Source organism: Anser brachyrhynchus (assembly GCF_964034855.1).
Source record: "Anser brachyrhynchus genome assembly, chromosome: 1".
In the NCBI taxonomy this organism is placed as follows: Eukaryota; Metazoa; Chordata; class Aves; order Anseriformes; family Anatidae; genus Anser; species Anser brachyrhynchus.
The window spans coordinates 45510831-45536204 of record NC_137694.1 but is presented as its reverse complement, the minus strand read 5'-3'; the positions used below and the strand labels follow the sequence as shown (position 1 = coordinate 45536204).

The 25374-nt window shown below is 41.3% G+C and overlaps 1 protein-coding gene across 1 annotated transcript in view; it reads left to right on the top strand.

Moving 5' to 3' along the window:
• Positions 1-25374, top strand: part of UTP20 (UTP20 small subunit processome component) — a 64413-nt gene that overhangs the window by 20079 nt on the left and 18960 nt on the right. Inside the window, exons 19-41 of the mRNA XM_080595509.1 lie at positions 831-907; positions 2138-2217; positions 2924-3167; positions 4273-4473; positions 6368-6458; positions 8536-8621; positions 9186-9311; positions 9878-10044; positions 10590-10798; positions 13902-14045; positions 15738-15817; positions 16771-16997; positions 17583-17727; positions 18160-18247; positions 19548-19691; positions 20311-20361; positions 20451-20603; positions 21154-21309; positions 21706-21846; positions 22782-22919; positions 23387-23526; positions 24050-24129; positions 24967-25271. Of these exons, the coding sequence (XP_080451635.1) occupies positions 831-907; positions 2138-2217; positions 2924-3167; positions 4273-4473; positions 6368-6458; positions 8536-8621; positions 9186-9311; positions 9878-10044; positions 10590-10798; positions 13902-14045; positions 15738-15817; positions 16771-16997; positions 17583-17727; positions 18160-18247; positions 19548-19691; positions 20311-20361; positions 20451-20603; positions 21154-21309; positions 21706-21846; positions 22782-22919; positions 23387-23526; positions 24050-24129; positions 24967-25271 (3273 nt within the window). The remainder of the gene's footprint in view (positions 1-830; positions 908-2137; positions 2218-2923; positions 3168-4272; positions 4474-6367; positions 6459-8535; positions 8622-9185; positions 9312-9877; positions 10045-10589; positions 10799-13901; positions 14046-15737; positions 15818-16770; positions 16998-17582; positions 17728-18159; positions 18248-19547; positions 19692-20310; positions 20362-20450; positions 20604-21153; positions 21310-21705; positions 21847-22781; positions 22920-23386; positions 23527-24049; positions 24130-24966; positions 25272-25374) is intronic.

Genomic DNA, 25374 nt, shown 5'->3' with positions numbered 1-25374 from the left:
TGTTCTTGTTCCATCATATCAATTGCAGAGTTTTTAATAAGAATTCAGCTCCCATTGCCCGTGGAACTAATGTGTTTGCTTCAATATTTAGTAGAACAATGGTGGTATCTAGATAAATGTCCCACAGTCAGTTTAATCAGTTTTTGATATCATGCAAAGGAAGGCAAATGATTCCAGGGAGAAGTGAATTGTGAGCAAATTTAAAATTCTGACTTTGACGTACCCTCAGCGTGGTCCAACAGTGGTATATCGGAGAGCTTAGCTTTTGGATCTTTCTAGAGGATGAAAATCTGGTCTAACTGGGTCTGTTGCATCTCCTCCATGGCTGAGCAAATGGAGATGTCAGTTTCTAGATGCTGGAAGGGTCACAGTTCTACTAGCTAGATGTTCATGGATTTGGTGGGAAGTTTTTTTGGGTTGGGTTGGGTTGGGTTGGTTTTTTTTTAATTATTTTTATGTTGCAGTACCTTTATCATTCTTTTTACCTTGACTTGTAAGCTCTAGTGAGGAAGGGTTGTAGGTCAGTTCAACTGCGTGCCGGATTGCTGTGCAGAACTGGTTTTTGCACATTCATGGTATGTAGATACGGTGGATAGATCTCAGTGCAGCATAGAGTTAATGGGGTCTACAAATTTTCTTATGAAACTGAAACAAAAAAGATGATGTGTGTGACTCGCTTCATTATGGGTAGTACTTCTGAGAATTTCTCTGATCAAAGTTTCCTCTTTGAGAGGAAGAAAGGTTAGAGGTGGTTGGTTGGTCTTTAACTGTTGTTTTTAACATCTCAACTTTTTAACATCTCAACAAGGTGGTTTCGTATGCCATTCTAGGTGCCTCTTCGGTATTTACTGGGAATGCTTTATATTAACTTCAGCCCTCTCTGGGATCCTGTAATTGAACTCATAACGTGAGTATGTGCGGTTGGATGCTGCAGTCTGTGGCTGTCTCATAGAATGATTCCTTCCATTGAAGGCTGAGGGGAGGCCTCATGGCGGCCTGCAGCTCCCTCACGAGGGGAGCGGAGGGGCAGGCGCTGAGCTCTGCTCTCTGGGGACAGCGACAGGACCCGAGGGAATGGCATGGAGCTGGGACAGGGGAGGGTCAGGCTGGGTGTTAGGGAAAGGTTCTGCACCCAGAGGGTGGTCGGGCACTGGGACGGGCTCTCCAGGGAAGAGGCCAAGGCAGCAAGCCTGCCAGAGTTCTTTCAGACAATACTCTCAGACATACTATTTGATTTTTGGGTGGTCCGATGGGGAGCCAGGAGTCAGGCTCAGTGATCCTTGTGGGTCCTTTCCAACTCAGGATATTCTTTGATGATTGTTTTGTGAAGAAAAGCTGAGGTAAAAATGTCTGATTTGGAGAGATCTATGCATGAGATCTATGATCTTTGTGTGAAATCTTTCCAAATGGATTTTCTCTCTCAGATGAATTACAGCCTACACAGACTGTTAGTTTTTAACTTAATTTCTGTGATTTCTCACTAATAAAGGGAGCTTGCAACAAATATAGTTAAACAGCATCGGAATTTGAGTCCAGGAGAGCAGTATTTGATTAGTGTTTCACAAATGCTGAAGTGCATTTCAGTTTATCCATCTCTGACTTCTCTGTCCTTACTGAAAAACCTCTAAACCTTAATAACATTGAGTAAGGAAGACTTAGCATGGTGACAACTGAGCTGAATACTGAAGTCAGTGTCTCTGCTTTTAGCATGACTTTATCTCCTTGTTTTTTTTTTCCTTTGTTGTATGATTAGAAAGGATGGGATTTTCACCATCAAACTTATTGAATTAATAAAAAAAAAAAATTAAATCAGCTCTTCAAAAGATATGTCCATGCTAATTCTTCCTTTGGTTCTATGTGATATAACTGTACAGAAGTCAGTGGAAAGCTCAAGAACAGTTTCACTCAACTTGAGTTCATTTGAAGTCATGGGATACAACCAGATTATTTTAATAACAATTGACATTTGGGATCCATGAGTGAAGGCAAGGAAGTGCTACAGCTGTATCCTGCAGATGTCCTGTCTTTGGACACCCACATTAAAGCAGTAATCAAAGCCTCTGATTTTATTAATTATTAACTTCCCTTGACGTATGGCATTCTTTTTTCTTCTAATTTCATGCTTATGTTTTGTTAGTTCTCATGCAAAGGAAATGGAGAATAAACAGTTCTGGAAGGTCTTTTATGAACATTTGGAGAGGGCTGCTGTCTATGCTGGTAAGTCACAGCTCCTACATGGTGTTTTGACAGTAACCCAGCTAATTGTGAATGACATGTGATTATATTTTTTATGTGCCCCAAATTTACGTTTGATGGAGGACTTCCGAACTAGAGCTCTTGACTGCCAGTGTCATGTCCAGGGCAGGAATGGAAAGGCTTGGGAGAGAACTGTTTCCTTTTGTCCTGAACACCAAGAAATAGACAGAAATGGCCCCTGTATTACAGGTGGAAGTTGGAGGTTGTGGAAAGCCATGCATCAGCTTCATCTCTGCTTAAGGCTGGCTTTTCCCAGACTAATGAGGAACAGTAAAGAAATCTGTATAATAAGACAGACCGTCATTCTGCTCTGTAGATTCAGTGGAATTCCTGCAAACACTGTTTTTCTTTGGTGTAGTCTGTTTACACTTGAGGTTTATCTGTGAGCATATGGAATCTATGTCACAATCTCACAACAGAGATGTGAGTATGTGGCCATTTGTTGACTCCTGTTATTCAAAAGAACTGAGCTCAATTAAGGCTGTAAGACATCCTAGATTACTTTCTGAACAATGTTGGTCTTTCAGGTCAGTGTTAAATTCAGTTGTCTGAACAGGTACTTGCCGTCAGGAGTTGTACTTTCATGATGGGGGGCTGATCTCTTGCTACTTACTGACAATTATGAAGTAGCCTAAAAGATACTTAATTCATATCATCTGTTTTATAGAAATGGAGCTGCAAAATGAACTGGATGAACAGGAGGAAAGCATTGCTGAAACGGAAAGCGAGAAGATGCCAGAAGGAGGGGTGGGCACTGTTTTCCTCGAGCAGCTGAGGACTAGAACAGACTGCAGTGAGCGGTTGGACCACACAAACTTCCGTTTTCTACTGTGGAAAGCACTGGACAAGTTTCCAGACAGGGTGGAGCCTCGGTCAAGGGAACTCTCTCCACTTCTGTTGAGGTTCATTAGGTAAGTTAGTTTTATTTTTATTTGAGAGGACGCATTGCATTCAGTTGTTTCTGCTGTTGCTGAGCTTAGTCAATGGTTAGCTCTTCATAGACTTTATTTCTTAAATACATAACTAATATACTATCTGTTTCCCATTACGATAACTTGTTAATTGAAATGTGGATTCTGTTAGAGATGTCAAAAGAGAGGCAGGCTGAAATTAAACTGACAGCATGTTTCTGCCACTCAGTCTCTCGTTTATCACCTTGCCAGTGTCACAGCCTCATCACTGCATTAAGGGGATGGTTTCAGTGGAAGTAAAGTTTCTGCTTTCTAAAATGAAAACACATTTTAATTTGGAATCACAAAAGATTGGGGTAGGGAAAATACTGTGTTTGTTAGCGAGTGATCCAATTCCTCCTGGAAACAGTAAAGATTGTTTAAACAAGTTAGCACTGTATTTATTTCCTTGTGCTTTCTACATAGTAATGATGATTTTCTGTAGTTCTGTGGATTTTCCTATGTAATAGATGAAGACTGTCCAATTGCATTGTGAGCCCTATATATTGTCTACCAGAGCAGTTACTCTGCCAAATAGTTGATTCTGAGCTGTTCAATTTCCTGCCCCTGGAGGGAGAGCAGAGATGTGCTTGCATGCACGCACATTTCAAATAGTATGATGCATGTGGGGTGATCTCATGGCCAAGAAGGGTTTCTGACAGTCCTTTTCTGTAATTAAAAAAAATGTTTTGCTTGCCTTCCTGGAAAAAACTGCAGTCTGGTAGGACATGCACCCCTTGCCCTCCACAAAGCCTCTTTACAGACTTCTCATAATTCAAAAAATAATTCTCAAAAAAAGTTTGCTTCTTTTTTCCCTTTTCTGCCCGGTACCTCCAGTCTCCTTTAGTGTATATGGTTACTACCTTACATCTCTGCAATTTGTAGGCAAAGTAGCTTGTACTTACTGAAGTGGACTCCTTTGTGAATTTTTAGTGTCCCAAGACACAGCACCATTAATTATGAGAATACGAGAACACTAGATTGTTCAGTTTCTGAAACCCTGAACCCTGAAACATGTTTCTTAATTCCTTCTTCGTATTTTCTTTTTTTTTTTTTTTCAACACAGAAATGAGTACTACCCAGCAGATTCATTAGTGGCTCCAACTCAGGATCTTAGAAAGAAGACTAGTGGTGCAGTAGCAGCAAAAGAGTTATCTAATGAAGAAGTAAATGATGTTACTATGGAGGAAGAGGAGGAAGAAAAGGAAGAAGGAGAACCAATTACTGTAGGGCTTCCAAAAAAGAAAACAAGAAGAGCTGCTGCTAAGTAAGTATTTTTAGTTTTCCATTGGTAGTGCTTTTGTGGAAAGGCAGATTGAGTGGCTTGTATCAAGATTAAAAGCTGTGTTTACATATATATATTCCTTTTTCTTCCTTCGCTTGTATTTTTTTTTTGGTTTTTTGTTTTTTTTTTTTTTACAGTGAGTTATAAGCATTTTAGAGTAACAAACTCTGCTTGCACAGCAACAGATATCCGAAGGCCTGGCCTAGGATTTATCGTTATATCATTACCTGCCATCTGACAATTTTGGCTTGTGTTACTTTAAGTAAAACTTATGTTGTATTCTGAAGATGTTTTTAAGTACCTGCTCTATCCTTGCTTTTCTGTTTGTATTTGTTGGTCTTTTAAAACCATGGGCATTGTCAAACACATTGAAAAATTACTTAGGTAGTTTACTACTGGGATTCTGCCATTACCTACCAGTTAAAAATCTTGGTCCCAGTCATTATCTTGTGGACACAGATTTTTGTGCCTTGATATTTTCATTTTTTGATGTTTTAAACTGAAGCTACATGGCATTATAATGTTACTGTTTTACAGTACTGAGTACACGGAGAACTTGGGTCTCTACGAATTCTCCATGATATCTTTAATAAGAGCGTCTTTACCGCGATGACCTCTGCCAAATGTCATTACAATTACTTCACACAGCTTTGTATCTTGCCTTTATTTTAATTTTTTTAATTTTTAATTTTTTTTTTTATTTTTTGCAGCGGGTGGTGCTTGATATGACAGACAAGTGAAATGTCACCTTACATGTTGGCAATATCATGGGTATTTGAGATATAACCTGTATTGTCATTTAATCCCAGGCTTCTTATAGGTGTTTCATTTTGTTCTTAGATTCTGCTTTTTATCTGTAAATTAGCAGCAATTAAAATACAGTGACAGTCCAAGATTTTTTTTTTTAAAACTTCCATCTCAGAATGTCCATGTGCGTAAGTAGAAACATTAGTTCCTGGTAGCAGTAACAAACCCATGAAAGATTTACTGGAGACTTGTTAATGAGTTCTGGTGTAACCTCTCTTCATCCTGGCGGTGAGCAGTTCGTGCTGCTCACTCTGTGCTGCAGGAGGAGAGCTCTGGTGGGGGCTGTGCCCCGGGGTCCTTGCTGAGGGTGGTTTGCTGGAGCCCACCAGGTCTGGCGGAGGCAGCAGAAGGACCCACGCCTGCCCCGTGCTCGGTGTGGGGCTGCCGGCAGGTGTCGTTCTCGCCCTTTGGCTCAGCCCGGCCATGGACCAGCTGAATGTCTGGAGAGTTGAGTGTAAGCCACTGTGGGCAGCTGCTGAATGAGGACCACCTCTGCCAGCCCCACCGTGCACGTGGTAGATGAGATCTTCTGCCTTCCTTATGCTGGTCACCTCTCTTCCCTACTACAAAGTGGAAACAGGGCAGATTTGGGGTGATAGGGCCTCATTTTGGAATTGACTCCCAACTGTGCCTGCAGCCTGAAGTCCAGGCGTCCTCTGTGCCTAAACGCAGCCCTTTGTGCTGGTAGGAGAAAGATGGGCAGCAGCTAAGGAAAAGTAAATAAAGAGGTAAATTCAGCTGTTTGGTGTTCCAGGCTGAGCTGGGAGAAAGAAGAAAGCCACATCCTCACTGTTTGTATTCCTTTCTCACCAAAGACTGAGCCCAGCTGGTGTTACTGAGGAAATGGCCTTCTCTGTACAGTGCAGTGATGCCTGGGAGAAACGGCTTAGGGGAGAGAACAGGATACAGCCTGCTGCGGCTCTGAAATGGAGACCTATGGACTTGGGATCCTGTTATTTTTTCCTTCTTGTTAATCAATTTTATTAAATGTTCCCCATACGTTTGTGATAATGTGGGATTGTTTCTTTTAGACATTTAAAAAAAATAATTGTTTTATTTTGTTTTACAGGCAACTAGTAGCTCACTTACAAGTTTTCTCTAAATTCTCGAATCCTCGTGCATTGTATCTGGAGCAGAAGTTAAATGCATTATATACCCAGGTGATGCTCTTTTCTGGCATTTAGAATTACTGCTAATAAATGCACCCTTTCTTGTCTGCAGTGCCTATGACAGCAAAAGTGTATCATTTTCTGAAGCCATGGCTGGTAGCTGGAAAAGGAGCTGTGCTTGAGAGGGCTTCCTAGCAGTCTTTAGTTGAAGCAAGCCCCCTTAGACATCTCAAGCAGGTTTATGCTGGCTTAGTTTGCCAGGACTGGCTCATGTGAACAGATCTGGCAACAGAAAAGGTAGCAGGCTTTGGCAATGTGGAGGAGTGGCTGTAAGGAGAGTCTGTTCCACTTGCACAGCATCATCTGGAAGAGGATTTTGAACCCAAAGCCTGATGAAGAGCCAAAGAGATTTGTTCTTCACGTACAGTGTTGTATCTGTAGAGAGCATGGCCAGTGTGAACAGTGGATCATTTTGCATCAGCTGTTCTTCCAAAATTGTTACAGTCCTACAGCTTTCAGCGTTCCCCATTGTGACTTGAGATGCAAAATGTGGAAAATTCAGGATCCTCATCCTCTCTGGCATTTAGAGAAGGGAAGTGCAGCCATGCCTGTCACTATGGAAGAACATACTTCTGCAGAAAGGGAGAGGAAATACAAATCTCTCTTGAGTGTCTCTCTTTTTATTTTGTTTGTTTAGTTTTAGTGGCTGATGTTACAAGTCCTTAGCCTGGCATAGGCGTGTGCACTGGTTGTGCATAGTGTATTTACTCACTATCAGTATCAACAAAATTGAAACTAAAGATAAACAGATATTAAGTGAATAAGCAGCAAACAAGGATTAAAGAGCAGAGCCTAGATAATGCCTGTCTCTTCTAACTTTGAATAAGGAAAGCAGGAAAAAAATCTAAGAAATGCGATGGGAGAAACCAGTCTATAAAAAATAACATTAAAAAAAATAATAAATTAATTTTTTCGTGAGGAATGTTCAGTTTGATAAGATTGCTTTTTGAGAGATTTCTCTGAAGGAATTGTTAAAAATATGGTTCTTAAGAGCGTTCCTAAGTCTTAGATCCTTAAAGAGTGCATTTTATTAATTTTATTGTATTTTGTTGGTTCTGGATTTGTTCAGATAATTGGGTTTTGCTCTGGTTGTTCCCAGTTTGTATTCTCTGAGGTTATGGTCAGTGGGCTGTAGAACTGTATTAAGTAGTATGGACTTGCTAGTTCTCTGGGTTTCATCAGGTGCTTGGTGTGGAAGTTGGAAGGTCCATTAGCTCCCAAACCTGAGAATCTCTGGTGACCATCCATTTAATTTCAGTCAACCTCAGAGTTTTGTGTAGGAACAGTTGGTCCACGTGTTTGCTTGCCTGTATACTTAGGAAAACACTGAGCAGATGTGTGCAGGTCAAAGCAGCGTGTGAAGAACAGCCCAATATTTAAAAAAAAAAAAAAAAAAAAAAAAAGAGATTACTTAATCACTTACTGTTTTTCAGTTCTGTGACAGCATATTTATTATCACTTGTGTGTCCATCTGGCGTAGGGACGTCATGGCAAAGTGGCCTTTGATGATTCTAGCCTGTGCTGTTTGGTAGGAGACTGAAGAGCTGATAAGGGTGCAGCATGGGGAAGTGACCTGTATTTCTTAGTGCCTAGGCTATGAGGATTCATCTTCTAGAGAGGGTGAATCTCAGTGAGACTTTGCATATCAGGTCCAGTGAGTGTTTTATGTTTGTCAGAGAAAAGAAAGGCAGGTGTCTTGGGATTGTTTGATTAGCCAGCTTTTTAATTGTCTTAGCAGATATACAACTGAGATTGAAAACTCAAGCTGATGGTGGTTGAAAAGATGATTATGAAAAAACAAGTATTTTTTTTTTTCACAAACTATCCTCCTGGAGAGGGGGGGGGCAGGGGAAAGTATATGTGAACTACCAGCAGCTATGTCTGCTTTTTATGAGTGACGGTTACGTATTTGCACCTTGGCTTTATACTGACAACACACATTCTGTTTCCGTTTTGGTAAGGTAGCCCAAAACCTGCTTGAGCTTGGAAGCTTTGAGTAGTTTCATTATTTTTGTTAAGAACTTGTCTTCTACATAGGGCCTCATTTTGTTTGTTTTATCAACTGCAGTTACTGTCCCATCAAGACCAGAACGTGCAGAGAATAGCTCTTGACTGTATCATGACATACAAACATCCTCATCTACTGCCATACAGGTAAAAACCTTTATATTATTTTAGTACCAGTGAATGAGCCTGCTGTCATAGCAAAAGTTTACTTGGAATCAGTTGCCTCAGAGAGAGAGACAGCCTTGACTGTTTGAAGAAACATGTATAAATTGTAATTTTAACTAGCTATATATTTCCTACCTAAAACAGGAAAAATGGCCAAGATGTGGGTCCGTGTCCCCCCCCTTTTTTTTTTTTTAGTGGAAAAGGGCAATGCTTTCCATTCTGTCATGCAATAGTTTGTTGCATCATTTTCAAAGAGGTGTTTTGTCGTGATGATTTATAACCACCCAGTGAAAATAGCAGCATAAAACTGTCGTTTGTAGTTAAATAATCTCTTCAGAATGTGTCCAGGAGGTACTTGCCTACATAATTAGCTTAAACTTGCTGACTTTTAAGTATTTTTTGTCAAAAGGGTGGGAACATGGTACTTTAATAATTTATCTACAGTATAGATAGAGAAGTTGATAGATAGTTATGTGTGTGTGTGTATGTGTGAGTGTCTGTTTTGACAGCCCCCACCTGCCCACAAACAATATTTATTACTCCCAGGGAGAACTTGCAAAGACTACTGGAGGACAAGAGCTTTAAAGAAGAAATAGTCCATTTCAGTATTTCTGAGGAGAATGCAGTAGTAAAAATGGAGCATCGACCATATCTCATCCCTGTTCTTATGAGGTTTGTTGTGAAGTTCTGGGATAACGGTTTCATATCAAAGTACTGTGAGCAGAGATGTAATGCTGCTGCTTCTCATTTTAAACAGTTGAGATAAACCTAAGGTTAATGGTATAGTTTGACTTCTTAGTTTGTTTTGGTTGTATGGCTTTGTTTTCTTTAAAAACAGCATTTTGGTAAATATTGTTTCTTCTAAGGCTTAGAGAGAACTGTGAGACATTTCAATTCACTGAATATTGTCATATATTGTCATTTATTCTTACTAAGATAGAGTAATGCAGATTGTGCAGATTCCTTCTTCAGCAGTAGCTGTCCTCAAGCTAGCCTGCAGGTAGTCTAATTTTATACCTGAAGTCTCCAGCAAAGCTTCTGTAGGTGAAGCAGAAGCTGGTCTTTCACTGCGATGTTTCTAAGCACTGTGTAGAAATTCAGAGGAGACTTTGGAGGGGGAATTTCTGCTTGTTTTGTTCATGATAGTCAAAATTTTTAAACCAAATCAAGTTTCTCCTGCAGGCTAGGAAACAGAGAGCTTGCTGAAAGCTAATACAACCTCTTTTTGTCTCTTGAAGAATTCTCTATGGCAGGATGAGAAACAAAACGGGCAGTAAAACGCAGGGCAAGTCTTCAGCAGGCACTCGCATGTCAATCGTTCTGCGATTTCTTGCTGGCTCCCTGCCAGAAGAAATACGGATGTTCTTGGATCTGCTCTTCGAAGCTGTGAAGCAATTCAGTAATGGTAGGTACAGGCAGGAGATCGTGAGCATATGGTACATTCTGACCTATAGGAGGATAAATACACTTAGTACTGTTACATGCTTCAGTTTGTCTCAAATGGTTTCCTTGGAAGGATGAAAGGATGAAAGTAGACTTCTGATAAGAACGGGGATTTCCCTGAGGTTTTACTAGTGAAGCACAATTGCTATCTTTTACGGATCTCAGGTCAGAAAAACTGAATGACTTGCCACAGCTGTGCACGTAAGCTATAGCAGACCAGGAATGAGCAATTACTGGTATTGTAGGATACTGGCAGCCTCCGTGCTGTCCTTCTCATGTAACGTGCTGCTGAGCACTAGGCTGCAGTGATGTGATGGCAGCAAACAGAGGTTGTAAAGTGCTCTGATACTGAGGCAGTGAGAGATGGATGGATACCTGGAGCTGTCTTTATTTAAATAGCTGAATTGAGGAACTGTAATTTAGGGCCAGGTGACACGGTTTTTTATTGTAAATTATTTTGTGTCTTTACGGTGCTTCTCTAAGTTGCTGTCCCTTTTTCTGTCACAGGGCCTTGCCAGACTGCAGTGCTTCGAAGCATGTCAGAGCTGGATTTAGCTAAAGTCCTGCCTCTTGGACGTCAGCATAGCCTCTTCAATGGTCTCGAAGTTGTATTGAAAAACATGGGACATCTGATTAGTCAGTACCTACCTGAAATTCTACAGATTCTGCTGTGCATGACAGCAGTGGTATCCTGCATCCTCCACCAAAGGGAGAAGGTATGATATATAGTATATGCATGCATATGTATATGCATACAAACATGTAAATGAAGTTCCTTTCCCTTAGCCTGCAGTTGTACACACACCTTCATCGATTCAGATAAAAATAAGTTCAACGCTTGCATGAAGTGAAGCTTAGCAGTTAAATGTCAGTCAAAATAAAGGCCATTGTTATTTGTCTGAAAGTGATAGAGGGCTCAGACAGTGCAGGCAGAGTTAATGTCTTTAAGAACATGCTTTGGAGTGCGTTCTTGTTTGAGTTAGAGAAGTGAGAGATTTGGAGGTTGCTACCTGTGGAAGGAAGGGCGGGCATGAGGAAAAGGTAAATGATTTGTTGTAAGGACGTAAGAGGATCTTACGGCTGGAGGTTGAAATGGCCTTAAAGATGTAGTTTCTCAGTTGCAAGGATAGACCATTGGAGCAGGGAGAGGAGAGGATTTCAAGTTTCTTGCCTGGAGACTTTAAAGTAAAACTTTGTCTTTGAGGTGCTTTGTTGTGTTGCCAGATGCAAGGAGAGCTCAGCATTGTGGGTGATCACAGTGATTATCCAGAGTGAATGTCTTCTGTCATGGGGCACAGGGAGAACGTGGCTGCCAGCCATGCTTTCAGCACAATAGAAGCACATCCAGCTCTGCATCAGGAGCAGTCATGCCAATCCACTGTCACAGTTTGGGTCTCAGCCAGGTACTGGCAGAGCTCTGGGAATGTTTCTTCCCTTGGTGTGTGGTGGCTGTGCGTGCAGTAAGAAACAGGTGAGGAAACTAATCTGTTAAAGATTGGCTGCATCTAAAGAAGAGACGTGTTGTTTTATTGCTGCCCTGTGCCCAGGAGAGCACCACAGAGAGCACTGAGCTCCTTCCCACACCAGTAAGACTTTAACTGTGTTAGGAGGATACAGAGGCTTGGAGTTGCCTGCTAGCTCTTTAAGCACTGTGCAGCATCTTGTGGAGGCCCTGCTATTGTAGGGGGCTCTGTTGCCAGTTGTTTGGAAGCTATGACATTGAGCCAGGCTTTCATGCCTTCCTAAAACTCGTGTCTTTGCCAGGCTTCAATGCAAATAGCGTTCAATGCTCAAGTCTGGTCCTGCAGAGCCTGATCATATATTAGGTGAGAAACAAGCAAACTGCACAGTCATCATCATCACTGCAGTGTTGAAAGGAATTACAAAAGGATAGACTGAACAAGGGATGTTAGGTAATTAATGTTTTGTCACCATGCACGTGTGTTCTTGCCAGGACCTGTCTGTGAGCATCCAAGAGCATTGCTTGTCTCAAAAACAATCCAGCAAACAAAGCAAGCTGTTGCAGTCAGGTAGCATCCAAGGTCCCATAGCTGCCTGCAAGCTGCACAAAACCTTAACTGGTCTTCAGTATGAAGGGAATGGGTAATTCTGTAGGACAGCAGCATCCTACTTAAAAAACAGGTTGCATGTGCCTACATGTTTTAAACTGGGAAAAGAGTTTTAAGAACTGCTTCATTCATTGCTGGGATACGCACGTTTTGCCTGGGTTACTACAGTAAACCTGTCACCATTTTGTAACTCGAGGAGTGACAGTTTATCATTTAGCTGAACTTAATTTAGCACTTCATTAGTCCATAAGATGTTAAAAGCTCAAGGAAGAGTGTAAGAAATCCGTTTATCTTTGCTAATGATTAGATGACATTCTTGGGGTTTGAGAGTAATTTATTGCAGACTGATAATGCCTCAAGAGTTAAACATCTACTTCGACAGTTTTAAGCTAAGTTATTCATTTCACGTTTCCTACCAATTGTGTTCTGTAATGAGTTTCTTTGTCCTCTCAAAGTCTTCGTCTCAGAGGACTGCTCTTCTGGCAATTGAGCTGTGGGAGGCTCCAAATTACTTTGCTTGGTCACCATTAGCAATAGCAGCCTGGTTTGTGCTTTCTGCATAAAAGTAGATGCAGGTTTCTGCACCTGTTCCTGTAGGTGTTTGGCCCTTGAAAGCAGCTCATGGGCTGTTCGGAAGCTGTTTCCACACCATTACATTACTATACTTCAGCACAGCAGGGGAGGTCCCAGGCAAGGGCATCTTTGGTTCCTTATGCACCGTCTCCTCTTTGTTTTTTGATGTGTGATTTTGGGTGCAGAGGTAGTGTAGCAGTGTATTGCATGGTAGATGGTGGTGTCTTTGGAAACCCATATTCACATCAAATGCAAAAATCCTGGTGTCTTTCAGTGAGGCTTTGACACCAGAGCTGTTTTGCAAAATAAGAGAGATGTATGTTAATTATGTGTGGCGGATACATAATGGAGACCCTGAGGATCCCAAGATGTAGCTCCAGTCTCAGACAATGGCCTTTATTTGCTCTGACGTGGGTCTGTTGTTTCTGAGACAGGAGTCTTGAGTTATCTCGTGTTTGTGCTGTAAGCTGCATTGCACAGTATGGAAGCAATTTAGGTCACTCAAGTCATAATAGACTCTTCTCCCCAAGGAGAAGAGAATGCAGCAGTGCATGAATAACTTAGTGATTAGCTGTATGGCTGATTTCCTAATCTAAACTTTTTCCCCAAGGAAGTGTAGGAATGTGGGTGCTACATGGAACGCGAAGCATCCCCCTGTAACCAAATGCTGTAGTCTGTCCTGCTCTGTTGGAGTGTTTCATATTCTTACCTTCTCTCTTCCTCCTCCTCCTCCTCTCTGTCTGTTGAGTTCTTTTCTTCCTAGCAGATGTCAGTGTGAGAAGTACAACTTCTCTTTTGAGAGCTGATTTAGGTCCTTACCTGTGTAAGTGGAACTATTTAAGTGTCAGGGCTGGAAATGCAGCTGGTTTGTATCTTTCTGCAGTGTGTCCAACAAATGTGCAGATGGTACTTCAAAGCAGTCAATGTGGATTTTCGTTAGCTGAAGGAGTTCTCTGTAACTGACTCATTGCAGGGATAGGCACCTTTTAGAACAATACGTGTCACCTGTGAGTACACAAGTATACTGTTACGGTGCAAAAGTTAGAGGAGAAACCAGAATATTTTGATAGTTCAAGTAAAGGTTGTATCTGTGGCCAATGAATTTCTGTATCTAATTTCAGAGCAAGTGGTTAGTGGTTGTTCTGCAAAGGTCTTACTGTTTTGTTTGTTTTCACAGGTCCAACCTCGGTTGATTAATCCACTGAAGAATTTGAGACGTCTTGGACTCAAGCTTGTGGTGGAGTTTTTTTCTGATTATGAGACCTACAGCTTTAGTGTGGAGGAGATTGATGCAATTTTCCATGCAGTGGTATGGCCTCAGGTAACGTGTTTCTTCTTCTTCCAATCCATTGTATGTAACCTGTACCATTCAGAGAACTCCAGCTCTCATTTGCTGGTATTCTGATGTGTGTGTGGAAAGCCAGCTTTGTGGCTCATGTCTGAATAGTCCTGGAATAATAAAGTCACTGGCTAAAGTACAAACAAATTCATCTGAATAAAATGGATGGATCTGTTCTTTAACCACAGAAGCAAACTTCTTCCCTGGATGCTTCACAGTAGCAAAATAGTACTTCTAGGTCACTGCTAGGTACACTTTGCTGCTTTTCTATCTGAAAGTTATTTCACATAGAACCCCCCCTGTGGCAGGGGGTTGCATAACCAAAAGTAGGTAGACTTTGCTGCTGCAGGAAAGGAAAGACCACAGCATGGTCTGTCAGTGGGTTGTGCATTCTGCCTGCCTGCCAGGAGTCCCAGTATGAGCACAGTGACAGAGCACAGGACTGTGGCCTTCACCAGAGAAATTCAGATCACATCTTGGTTGGGAAAATGCACTATTGGGGGAGAGAGAGAGAGAGAGGGAGAGAGGGAGAGAGAGAGAGAGAGAGAATGCACTGTATTGGTAATGAAATTGTGCTGGTCACGTCAGGCAGTTCATATAGCTCTGTATTCACTGGGCAGAGCAACAGCTGCTTGTATGCTCCTGGTTTGTTCGTGGAGTCCTTTATTACTGTCCACTATCCCAGTGTAGCAAGGCCAGGGTGCCACACAGTTGATTTACTTCTGTCCCAGGGCAGTACAATCATGTGTTTCAGGCTTTGAATCAGCAAAGCACTTAAAGAATTAAGGGAGCGTTGTGTTTGGAAGCGCTGAGTAAATCTGAACAGGAGGTAGAATTGTTGTTACATAGTTAGAATTCCTGTTTTCCTGATAGGTGTCAAAAAGACAGCACTGGTTCTGGAGTTTGGACTGGAGAATGATCCAGAAGCTCCCTCTAGAGGGAATTTTTGCCAGTGAACTCCATGAAGATTTGATTTTGGCAGAAGAATCGTCTGATTTGGGTGCTTTAAGGCTGTAGGGCTGTAGAACTGACGTGTATAGAAACTCGTAGGAAGGACGAGTTTTAAGCCAGCTGTGCTGGAAACTGGAGTTTGCTGTTGTTCATACTGCAGGATTTTGCTGCAGAGGCTCAATATTAGTAGCTGCATAGCAGCAATCCTGCAAGATTGGATTTGCAATTTAAGCTTCTTTGTGCATTGTTCAGAAAAGTTCTGCCTAGTTAGAAGATCCCATTCCCTGGGTGCAGTGCAGTGCATGAGCTTCTCCCAGAGCAAGGAGGGTGATTCCATAGCAGCGAGGCTATGGGGACACAGAATAGATGCTGGAATTGCAGGTGCTGTGGTCAGGGCCCGGGAAGCACGGGAGGAACAAGTCTTGGGTGTCGTGGCTGAGATCTCGTAGGCATAATCAGGAGAGGTGGCCAGGTCTCTGTGGCAAATGTGAGGCTCTATGGGGAGTCACTTTTGAAGGGAGGACAAAAATGGTAGCTGCAGTAGCGTATAAATATGGAGTAAGATAACCTAACAGTGAGACCAGAAATATTGAAAAACAGTGAAAAATGTGCTTTCCAAAAAAGAGAGACTATAGACTGTAGTGGGGTCTTCATTAAAAATTAGGTTTTTAAGTGGCTTTACCTGCTTGGGTTGCACTGGTGTCTGATTTTTGTCTCCTCTAGGTTTGCAGGTTGGCTTCAGAGAGTCAGTATTCTCCGACTTTTCTGCTGAAACTCATTCACACCTGGAGTAAGAATCCCAGGTAAGTACTCTCACAAAGATGCACAAGTACTTTCTTGAGTATACAAAATTATTGTAAAAGCAAACAGAAAACTAAAAAAAAAAAAAAAAAAAAAGCTCTTAACAAGTTCTGAATAATTGTGTCAAAACATATCTTTTCTTTTTCCAGTGAGCTGTTACTCTTTAGATAGCAGTTCTGAAGCTTTGCAATTTATGCCAATTACACTATTTTTAGTGGGCTGCTTTTCTTGTGTATGAACCAAACAGATACATAGTCTAAACTCAGCTCATGGGTGAGGAAGAGGTGACTTCTTAGAATATGTCTGTGTCTTGACCAATGACTCTTATTTGAGTCTTGGGAAGAGGGGTGCATGTGGAGAGAGGAGGGAGCAGTTTTGCAAGATGATTTCATTTGTGTTTTTTCATCCCGTTTCCTTCTGTTTTATGAAAGAATGTAGGCAAGTTCAGCACAGAATCTGTGGCAGATTCTGAGACTAAAAATTGTAAGAGAGCTTTTTTTGAAGTAGACACTGAGAAATTCTGTCTCTGCTGTCTTGAGTGATTTTTACATTTTCCACTGCCTTCCTGCTTTTCCTTTTCTGAAGTATCCAGCATGTGTTTTAAGACCTGTCATTTGTAATGATAAAGAACTTGCACACAAACTTATGTTAAAAAAATAAAAATGTATTGGATTATTGGGATAGGAGCAGACTCTAACAGGAGACTTGGACAAACATCTCTGGAGAAAGGGCTAAGTTTAGTTGATGCTATCTTGAAGCACAAGAAGGGACTTGATGACCTCAAGCTGCATTCTTTCTATTCATGACACTGTTTCTGTGATGTTTATGGTTTTTCCCTGTTTGAAGTAAAACACAGTCATTATCTGTTTTATATGACTTTGACTCTTTGTACAAAATAACTATAAAGCTTGATACTTTAATTTTCAGCAAAACGTTTTTATAATCTTCCTCTCAGATATTTCCCGTTGCTGGCCAAGCAGCATCCAGAACGTCCAGAGTGTGACATACTGTCAAATGTGTTTGCTGTGCTGTCAGCCAAGAATCTGTCTGAGGCAACATCCAATCTTGTGATGGACATAGCTGATAGCCTTCTCAACAGCCCCAATTTTGAACCCACGGAGCAGGTTTCCAGTTTGAATGTGACTGACTGTGTTGTCATGGACACTGGAGAAGTGACGGAAGGTATGCACATATGAGAGTTGTAAGAGGCCTGTTGGATGCTTTGGAAGGAGGTGTTAGATCATGATGAGGTTGTCTTTGCCCCGAGTGAGAATACAGGGAAGGAGAGCGTGGAAAAATCACTGTACAAATTCGTTTTGACATGCTCAAGAAACGTAAAGTTCTACTTGTCTCATGTCAGGTGAGATTCACATTTGAGCATCAGGGTCCTGAGCATGGAGAAAACTGCATCTGTAAGGACCACAGCCGTTTTAGGAGGCAGTTAGTATCTTTGAGGAACCTCCTTGGTACTTTTTTGATAAGCCTGCACCTTCTAGGGCTGTAACTGAAACCTATGAGGAGAGCTTTTATTTTCTCTTATTTGGTCCTAGCTCAGACACAAACTTGTTCTCAGCAAGTATCAGTGCATGTTCCTAGCGGCCCTGGACATTCATAATTCCCACTGATTTTTCTTCCACTGGTGAAACCTCCTTTGTTTGTAGTTCCTCAGTTGTTTGCATAGGGCTGAATATCCTTTCTGTTGCACAGAGCTTGTTTTGTTGCTTGCAACACAAAGGTGAGTGCTGCTAACTGTTGTATCCTTTACAGAGACCCTTAGCCTAGGTTGCCGTTTGGTTCTGCCTCATGTTCCTGCCATACTTCAGTACTTCAGCAAAACGATGTTAAATGTGGAGAAAGTGAAAAAGAAGAAGTACAGAGCTCAAGTCAGCAAAGAGCTGAATATACTTTCCAAGTAAGTGATGTTTTAGAGCTCAAAACACTTGAAGGGTTGGAAAGAAGGAAGAAGAAGGAGGCTTTTTATAATAGGCTGCAAATTAGAAACATTGTCTGAAACTTTAGATTTACAGCATTTGAAAATACCTGCATCTATCATTGACCTTGGAAGTTGCTGATGACCGAATGGAACAGTTTTCAGAAATCGATTCTAGCTGTTTCTGTTGCTGGTACTCAAAACCAGTACCTCTTGGTATAGGAAAAGGTACAGAAGAGACTGCAGTCTGAATACTAGGGCTGATATCATGATTTTTGTAGAGAAGACTGTTAGCCTGGATGCAGATGGATGGGCTGACAAAACCCCATGATAACAACAGCAGTGCTGACTGAGTTTTTTATACTGGTGACTGGACTGATAGAAAACAGTAAATTACATTGTCTTATCATGCAGGATCAGCAAATTTATACAAGAGAAGAGTCAGAATTCAGTGCTTGTGAGCCTCCTCCTCCCTTTCCTTCACCAGAGTAACATGGAACAAGTAAGTATAAATGATTTCCCCCCCTCAACATTGAAAATGCATTTTTGCTTTACTAAAGTAGATTGGTTTAAGGTGTGGTTAAGGCGTATTGGTTACCTGCAATTTCTCATGATTAGCCTGAAATCAAGTCTTCATGTGTTCGTAGTCCACTCAGCACCCTGTCATTGTGTGTTGAAGTGTTCAGGTCACTGGATGCTTGGCAGGAATGCCTATGCCCAGGCTGATTGTTTCCCCTTTTTCTGGGGAAGGTTTGCAGAAGTGTTTATACAATGTTTACTTCCTTTGCTGCTGTAGTCAATTCACCTAATTCCTTGCAATTTTTGAAGTAATCGCTCTTTAACTTGTACTTCATGCACCCCAAATTCTAAGGCACAGCATATGGACAGAATATGAGTATATGTGAATGTAGTGCATGCTGTGTAATGGACAGTGCTTCGTTGGTCTGTTGCAGGATAAAAGGCAAACATTGTACAGCACTATTAATCTGTTGTCATATCTCCTCTTTCCATTCCAATCTCCTTCGACTGTTAAGGAGCCTACCTATGAGTACAGAAGTGTATCTCAAAACTGAAACTTCTATAAAATCCTAAATTCTTCGGGCATGCAGAGCTCTTCATGGTTTAAGCTTTTGCAAACTGTTAATTAAATCAAGCACTGAGGATAGTGGTAGACTCTGTAGCCTGGGGTCCTGTTTTCCTCTCTGCCCAACCTTGTTTTCAAACATACAGTCCCATCTAATAGGAATGAATGTATTGATTTTTTCAGCCTGATTTGCCTGGATCCTTGGATCAAGGTTTGGGTCTTGTTTTTCATTAAATGATAGCGCAGATACTCAACAAGAGGTTTTGGGGTTGTGGAAAGAACTGCTAGGCTGTAGTTTCTGCTTTGCAAGTGGTCATTTAGTTGTTCACAGACAATCTTATAAATTTGTGAATCATTAGGGAACCATATATAATTACCATTCAGGGAGATCATACGAGTAGATGGTACTGTTAATGTTCATTTAACAGATTAAAGAAAGACTGCTTTTTAAGGCTCTGTTAGTTTTTCTGATCTTTGAGTCATCTGAGGAAAGACAAAAAGGAAGTTTTCATTGCGATAGCACTCCTCTCTTACTGTGCTTGATGTGATGATTGCATTGAATATGTTCTCCTAATTTTTTGCTCTCATTCAGTATCTGTGATCTGACTAAAATACAGCAAAGAGGTTCACTCTCTGTCTTGAAATACTTCCCAAAGGAAATATCCCAAGTAATCTCATGAGGTTTTGGTAGTTATTGACAGCTATCCGTCTCTTTCAGGATGCAGAGATTGACATTCTGGAAACAGTGCAGAACTTGCTGAGACATTGCTCAAACCCTGCAAGCTTTCTCAAACCTCTGGCAAAGCTTTTTTCTGTCATCCAGAACAAACTGTCTCGACAGAAGTTGTGCTTGGTATTTCAGGTATTGCATTTTTATATGTCTTTCTGTGCATTTTTTCCTTGTTTTAACAGAGCAAGAACAGAATAAATACCAGGATTTATCCTTATTGTACATGAGCTTAAAAACCTTTTTAGTCTCTATCATCTGTTAAGTGGAAGTGAACTAACAGAGTTGCATATGTTACACACTAACAAACTGTGAGAAGACTTGTAAAACTTTTGGCTTGTAGCCTTGTTGATGTGAGCATTTCCAGGGTTCTGTTGTATACGAGAAGCCAAATAAAGCACACTGGCTTTCAGCAGCCTGAAGCTGATTTTAATTTTTATTCTTCTCTCACATATTTTTATTAGTCAGGCTGTTTTATACTTCTTTGAAGTGACTTATATAACTTTTTTTTTCAGTAGGAAAATCCAGCAAACCCTCAATGTAGATATTTAGAAACTTAGGAAACTAAGACACGCATATTTCCTACTTACAGAATAAAGACAGCGATGGCAAAATGGCTCTTACTAAGCTTGTAACAGGACTGATACTGTCACTTCAACCACTTGAGATTAAAAAAAAAAAAAGTAAAGTCTCAGTCCTCCAAGTTTCTAAAAACTATAACAGTTAAACTATTTTCTTTTATGTTCCTTTTTAGACTTTATCTGATTTGGACAGTGGATTGAAATACATTACTGATGTTGTTAAGGTATGTCCAAGTTTTTTGCTCACTGTTTTCCTCAACATCGTGTTGTAGCGTTTCTAGCCTTTTTCATGAATGACTTGTTTCTCTCTTAGCTAAATGCCTTTGATCAACGGCATCTTGATGATATCAACTTTGATGTACGTCTGTCAGCATTCCAGTCAATCACAGCCCACATCAAAGAAATGCAAGCAGTGGATATCAACTTCCTGATCCCCGTTATGCACAACTGCTTCTATACTATCCAGGTTGGCTAAATGTTCCTTCTTCCTCTTTGTGCATCGCGTTTCCATAATGAATCTAACTTCCAAATTCACTCCATCGACTGTTTATTTGACACTGCAAAACGTTCAGAGAGCATGTGTCTTCTCACAAACACCTGTCTTTAAGTTTCTTCCACTTGCCTTTTCCCGTTTGTCCTAAAGGGCAAATACACTGCAGCAAGAAGGCTAAACCAAATGCAGTGCACCTGTCTATCAACAGGTGGCCTGGAATTGTCTGATCAATTTGTGCTGTACAAAAGGCATATTACAGTCATGACAAGCTGCTTTTGTTTTTGTTGCCATGTGTTCTGGTTGTGTGGGCTTGCTGATGAGTCTAAAAGGATTTTTCCTGTTTGGAAAAGAGGGCATTAGTTCAGAAGTAGAACTTGTACAGGAAGGTTTTTGAGTTGGTAGAATTGTTGAATCACTGCAGGCTTTGTTATGCTGTGTACAGTGGTACAGTTCAGTCCAGTCTTTCGAGGAGAAAAAGGTGTCATCTCCAGACTCATGCTGTACTATTTCTTCATCCACTCAGCTAGGGGATATGGCTCTTAGTGACAACGCAAGCCTTTGCTTGACCAGTTTTATCCACCGCCTGGCAGAAATCAACCATACGGAAGACGACTACAAGGAGCTGATCCAGCACACTCTCCTGGAGTCTGTGAGAAGGGGGCTGAAGAGTAAGACTGAGGTAAGGCACCGTTACCTGATCACAGCTCCAGCTGTCTTCAGGACACCAGGGCATCTGAGACTTTTTATAGATGAGTCTTTATCCTAGCAACAGACACAAAGAAATGCAGGTGCCCACTGTAATCAAAATTACCCTTCATTTGAAATCTTACAAAAATCTTGTAGAACTCTGCTGTTGTGTGTTTCTTTGCTGTTGTTTAGCTTTTCTCAGATATAGCTCATTCTTTGGAGGGGAGACTTTAATTTATGTGCAGTCCAAAATACAGGTGTATTTGCTGATACCAAAGAATAGGATCTGTTGGCCTGAAACGCTTTGTAAGTGATCGTATAGCTGATTTGAGGAGTGTGTAGCTGCCTTGCCAAGGAGTGCTGAACCTTCACTGCTTGCTATTTGCAGAACATCCAGCAGGACTACACGTCATTGCTTTCCTGCCTCATTCAAACATTCCCAGCAAATCCTGAATTCCGGGACTTGGTCCAGCTAACCAACCGCCATGATCCTGACATGGACTTCTTTGAGAATATGAAACATATGCAGGTAAAAGGCAACACACATTCATTCCATAATGCCTCTCTCTCCTTACCAAAGTAAAAGCATTTTACTGTGGAGTAATGTTTTCCAAATCACCTTTGCTGTGTCTCTAAAGAACTGAACCCATATATCATTAGATGTCATTAAAAAATAAAAAGGGTTGTGGTCATTGAGGTCACATGGGTGATTGTGAATCAAAGTCACAATTCCTTAGTATTTCTATCTATAAATATTTTGTTTTCTTAATTTAGCTGCTCTGTTTTTGTCTTCCTACTTTAGCTTTAAAAAGTGCTTTCATTTTAAGTGATTGTTCATCTCATTGAGTAGGCATCTCCACCTTACAACCCATGTGTGATCCAACACACAGACAACAGTAGTGTTCTGAGGATCCTGAAGATGACGTAGCAGAGAGCAGGGGTTTTTTGTGTGTTTTTTTCTTTTTTTTCCTAGCTTGTTCCATGCTATTGTCTGTATGGAGGCTCTGCAGCACTCCTCTATTCCCAGGTCTTTGAAATATAAATGCTACATAAAGTTTGGGTACCTGTTTTTTCTTGTTGTAGAATGAAAATACAGCATTTCCTCTGCTTCCAGAAATCAGAGCATTTGGTGAATTTGTAGTTATATGCTGAATCTAAATTCTCTTCTTGTAACTTGTCAGGCCTTCTCATCTTGTATCAGTTGCCTCTCTTGTCTGATACCTGAAAATACGTCATTCTTATGCCTGTGAATTCACAGTGAAATATCTCACAGAGTTGGAATATTTATTGAAGCAAAAAGCTAGTGAAGACCCAAACATGAATGAAAAGGCCATGTCCTGTCCTTGGAAATGACCGTACTGTGTTTGTCATTACTTCAAATTGAGCCACCTTCATGTATGTGCTTCCTTGTGCTAGCTGTGACTCAAGGGCCACCTCATTCACTGTCTTTTGTGTTTGGCTCAGATCCACAGGAGGGCACGAGCACTGAGGAAACTGGCTAAGCAGCTGACTGAAAAAAAACTTGTGCTGTCTTCCAAATCCCTGCAGAACTACATCATGCCTTATGCTACTACTGCCATTTTTAGTGAAAAAATGCTTAAGGTAGGCTTTTAAATTTGATTTGATGTTAATATTTTCACTTTTCTTGTAGTGTACTGTTAGTGGGTTGGAGTTTTTTGTGTGGGGGTTTTGTGTGTGTGTGTTTGACTTGGGGTTATATTAGTTTGCATTTTTGTAATCAGTTTATTTTTTCCCCTCTGTCTCCAAACTGTTCTCATCATGTTCAATTGTTTGATTAGTCACTGTCTGACAGCAGAATATGTGTGGTAGGGAGCATAGGCTGTACCTAGTAACTGAGGCAGTAATAAATACCTGGAAATCTGCTTTGTGAGCTGTGATTTATTTTTTTTTTTTTTTTTATTTTTAACCTGGGAGGTGACCTAAAAGAGCTGAGTATCTACCATCCCCACTAGACAGAAGTTACTTCTTCTGGCTCTTGTTTCTTTGAGTTGAATATACTTTAGAATGCGTGAATGCTAACAGCAACTCTATTTCTGCTTTTTGGGCAGCATGAAAATATGGTAACAGCCTCTGTTGAAGTTGTTGGAGCTGTCTGTCGACATCTGTCATGGTCAGCGTACTTGTACCACTTAAAGCATTTCATCCATGTCCTGCAAACGGGGCAGATCAATCCGAAGTTGGGAGTCAGGTGGGTACTGTGAACAATGCTGCTCTAGGTTCCTACAAAGACTAAAGCAAAATTCAGCATCTTAAGGAACATCACATGAAATTTAACCTCTTCACAGACATAACAGATTGCCCACCTTGGGGTGTGCTTATGCAAATGAAAGTGGACACAGCTTTGCAATTGAGTGTGACTGAGCTGTAAAGGATTAACAGGTTGTTGCTTTCTCATGCTGTGTCCCACTGTGTGCATGTGAGCATTAGCAGTTTCTGCTCCTGCTTGGTTGTACCTGCTCCTGGGATACCTCCATTGCTCCAGCACCACTGTCTGTGAGGTTTCACAGTGAGCTAGGCCACAGAATGCATCTAGCTGAAAAGCAGCCAGTTTCTATTTCCCAATGAGTTATTTCAGGATAAACCTCTTCAAGCCTCACTGTCACTGAGTCTGAAATTTTTTTAAATGTGTTTTTAAGACTTTCTGTTGTGTAATTCTATGCAGCCTCTCCTTGTGGGGAGAGCTAATCTCTCTGTGTGTGTTTCTTCTGCAGCTTGTTAGAGACAGTTCTGGAAGCCTTTCACTTTGACCATGAAACGCTTGAAAAACAGCTTGTGACCATTGAGAACCACGGTGAGCTTTCTGCTGCTGGTTATAGAAACACTCCCTTTAATTGCTTGAAATGCAGCTAATTGGCATTTTTTTACTTTTGAGGTCAGCTGCTCCCAGCTTTTTTAAATGTGCATGTTGGAAAACTAGTTTTAACTTCGCTTCTCAGGAGCAGTGCAGACTGACCTCCTATGTGCTGACACAGTGAGGAGAGGTGAGGGGAATCACCTCCTCATCACCTCTCTATCCTAGGCCTCCATAAGCCAAACCAGCCCAGACTGGGTTTGTGCTAATCTAGGAGGTTCTCCACGGTCTGCACATACCCATATGGTTGCTGCAACATTTTTGTCCTTGCTCTTGGCCACTCTAATTGTTATTTGCAGCTTGAGCAACATGCTTTGTGGCCCTGCTTACCCTGTGGTTTCATGGGAAGAAATTACATCTTTGACTTGTCCACCATTGTGGTTATCTGTCCTGTGGCCTTTGGCATATTCTGAGCAAGGAGGAGGATATCGCACAGCTGTGCTTGTCAGTACCTCTTCCCTTGTGAAATGACCAAAGGTAAGGGAATGATACTTCCCTAAGGTTCAAGGGCATTGACCTTTGTTAAACTGTTACTGGAGTTCAGCCAAAGAACAACCTACTCTTTGCTTTAAGCCTAGCCCTGAGGGGTGAGTATCAGAAACCAGCATGCCAGAGCTTCTCTACCCAGTAAAACAACTCAATGTTTACTGATTGTTTGCTGTTACTGATGGTAGGTAGAGCTCTGTTCAGGTCAAAGCCATCACAGCAGTCTGCTTTGAGGGCTTGATTTTTGTGGCCTCCTGTATTTACCTGTGATTTTTGACAATTACTTGACAGAAGCTGCTGACATGGATATTGAGCCAGTGGTGGAGGGTGAAGAAGCCATGGAGCTGGAACAGAGTGAAGGGGAAGAGGAGAGGGTTGAGGAAAACAAAGGGGAGAATATCCCTGAGGAGCCAAAAGAACCTGCGCTGGTCCAGCCTGAACAGGCAGCTGAGACAGCTGAAGACACTGAGCAAGTGGCCAAACCCGTTTCTTTCTTACCCCGAAATAAAGAAGAGCTGGAGTGTTTGATCAAACATATTCAAGATACAGTTGTAGTCAACATCTTGCCTAAATTGCACAGGTGTATTGTTGCAAAGGTAAGGAGCTGACATTGGAAAGGCAGTTCGCAGGCCTGAGCTGCTACTGTGAGGGTTGAAGTGGTACTGGAAAGAGCCCTGTTAAAATGCAACACATTAAAAA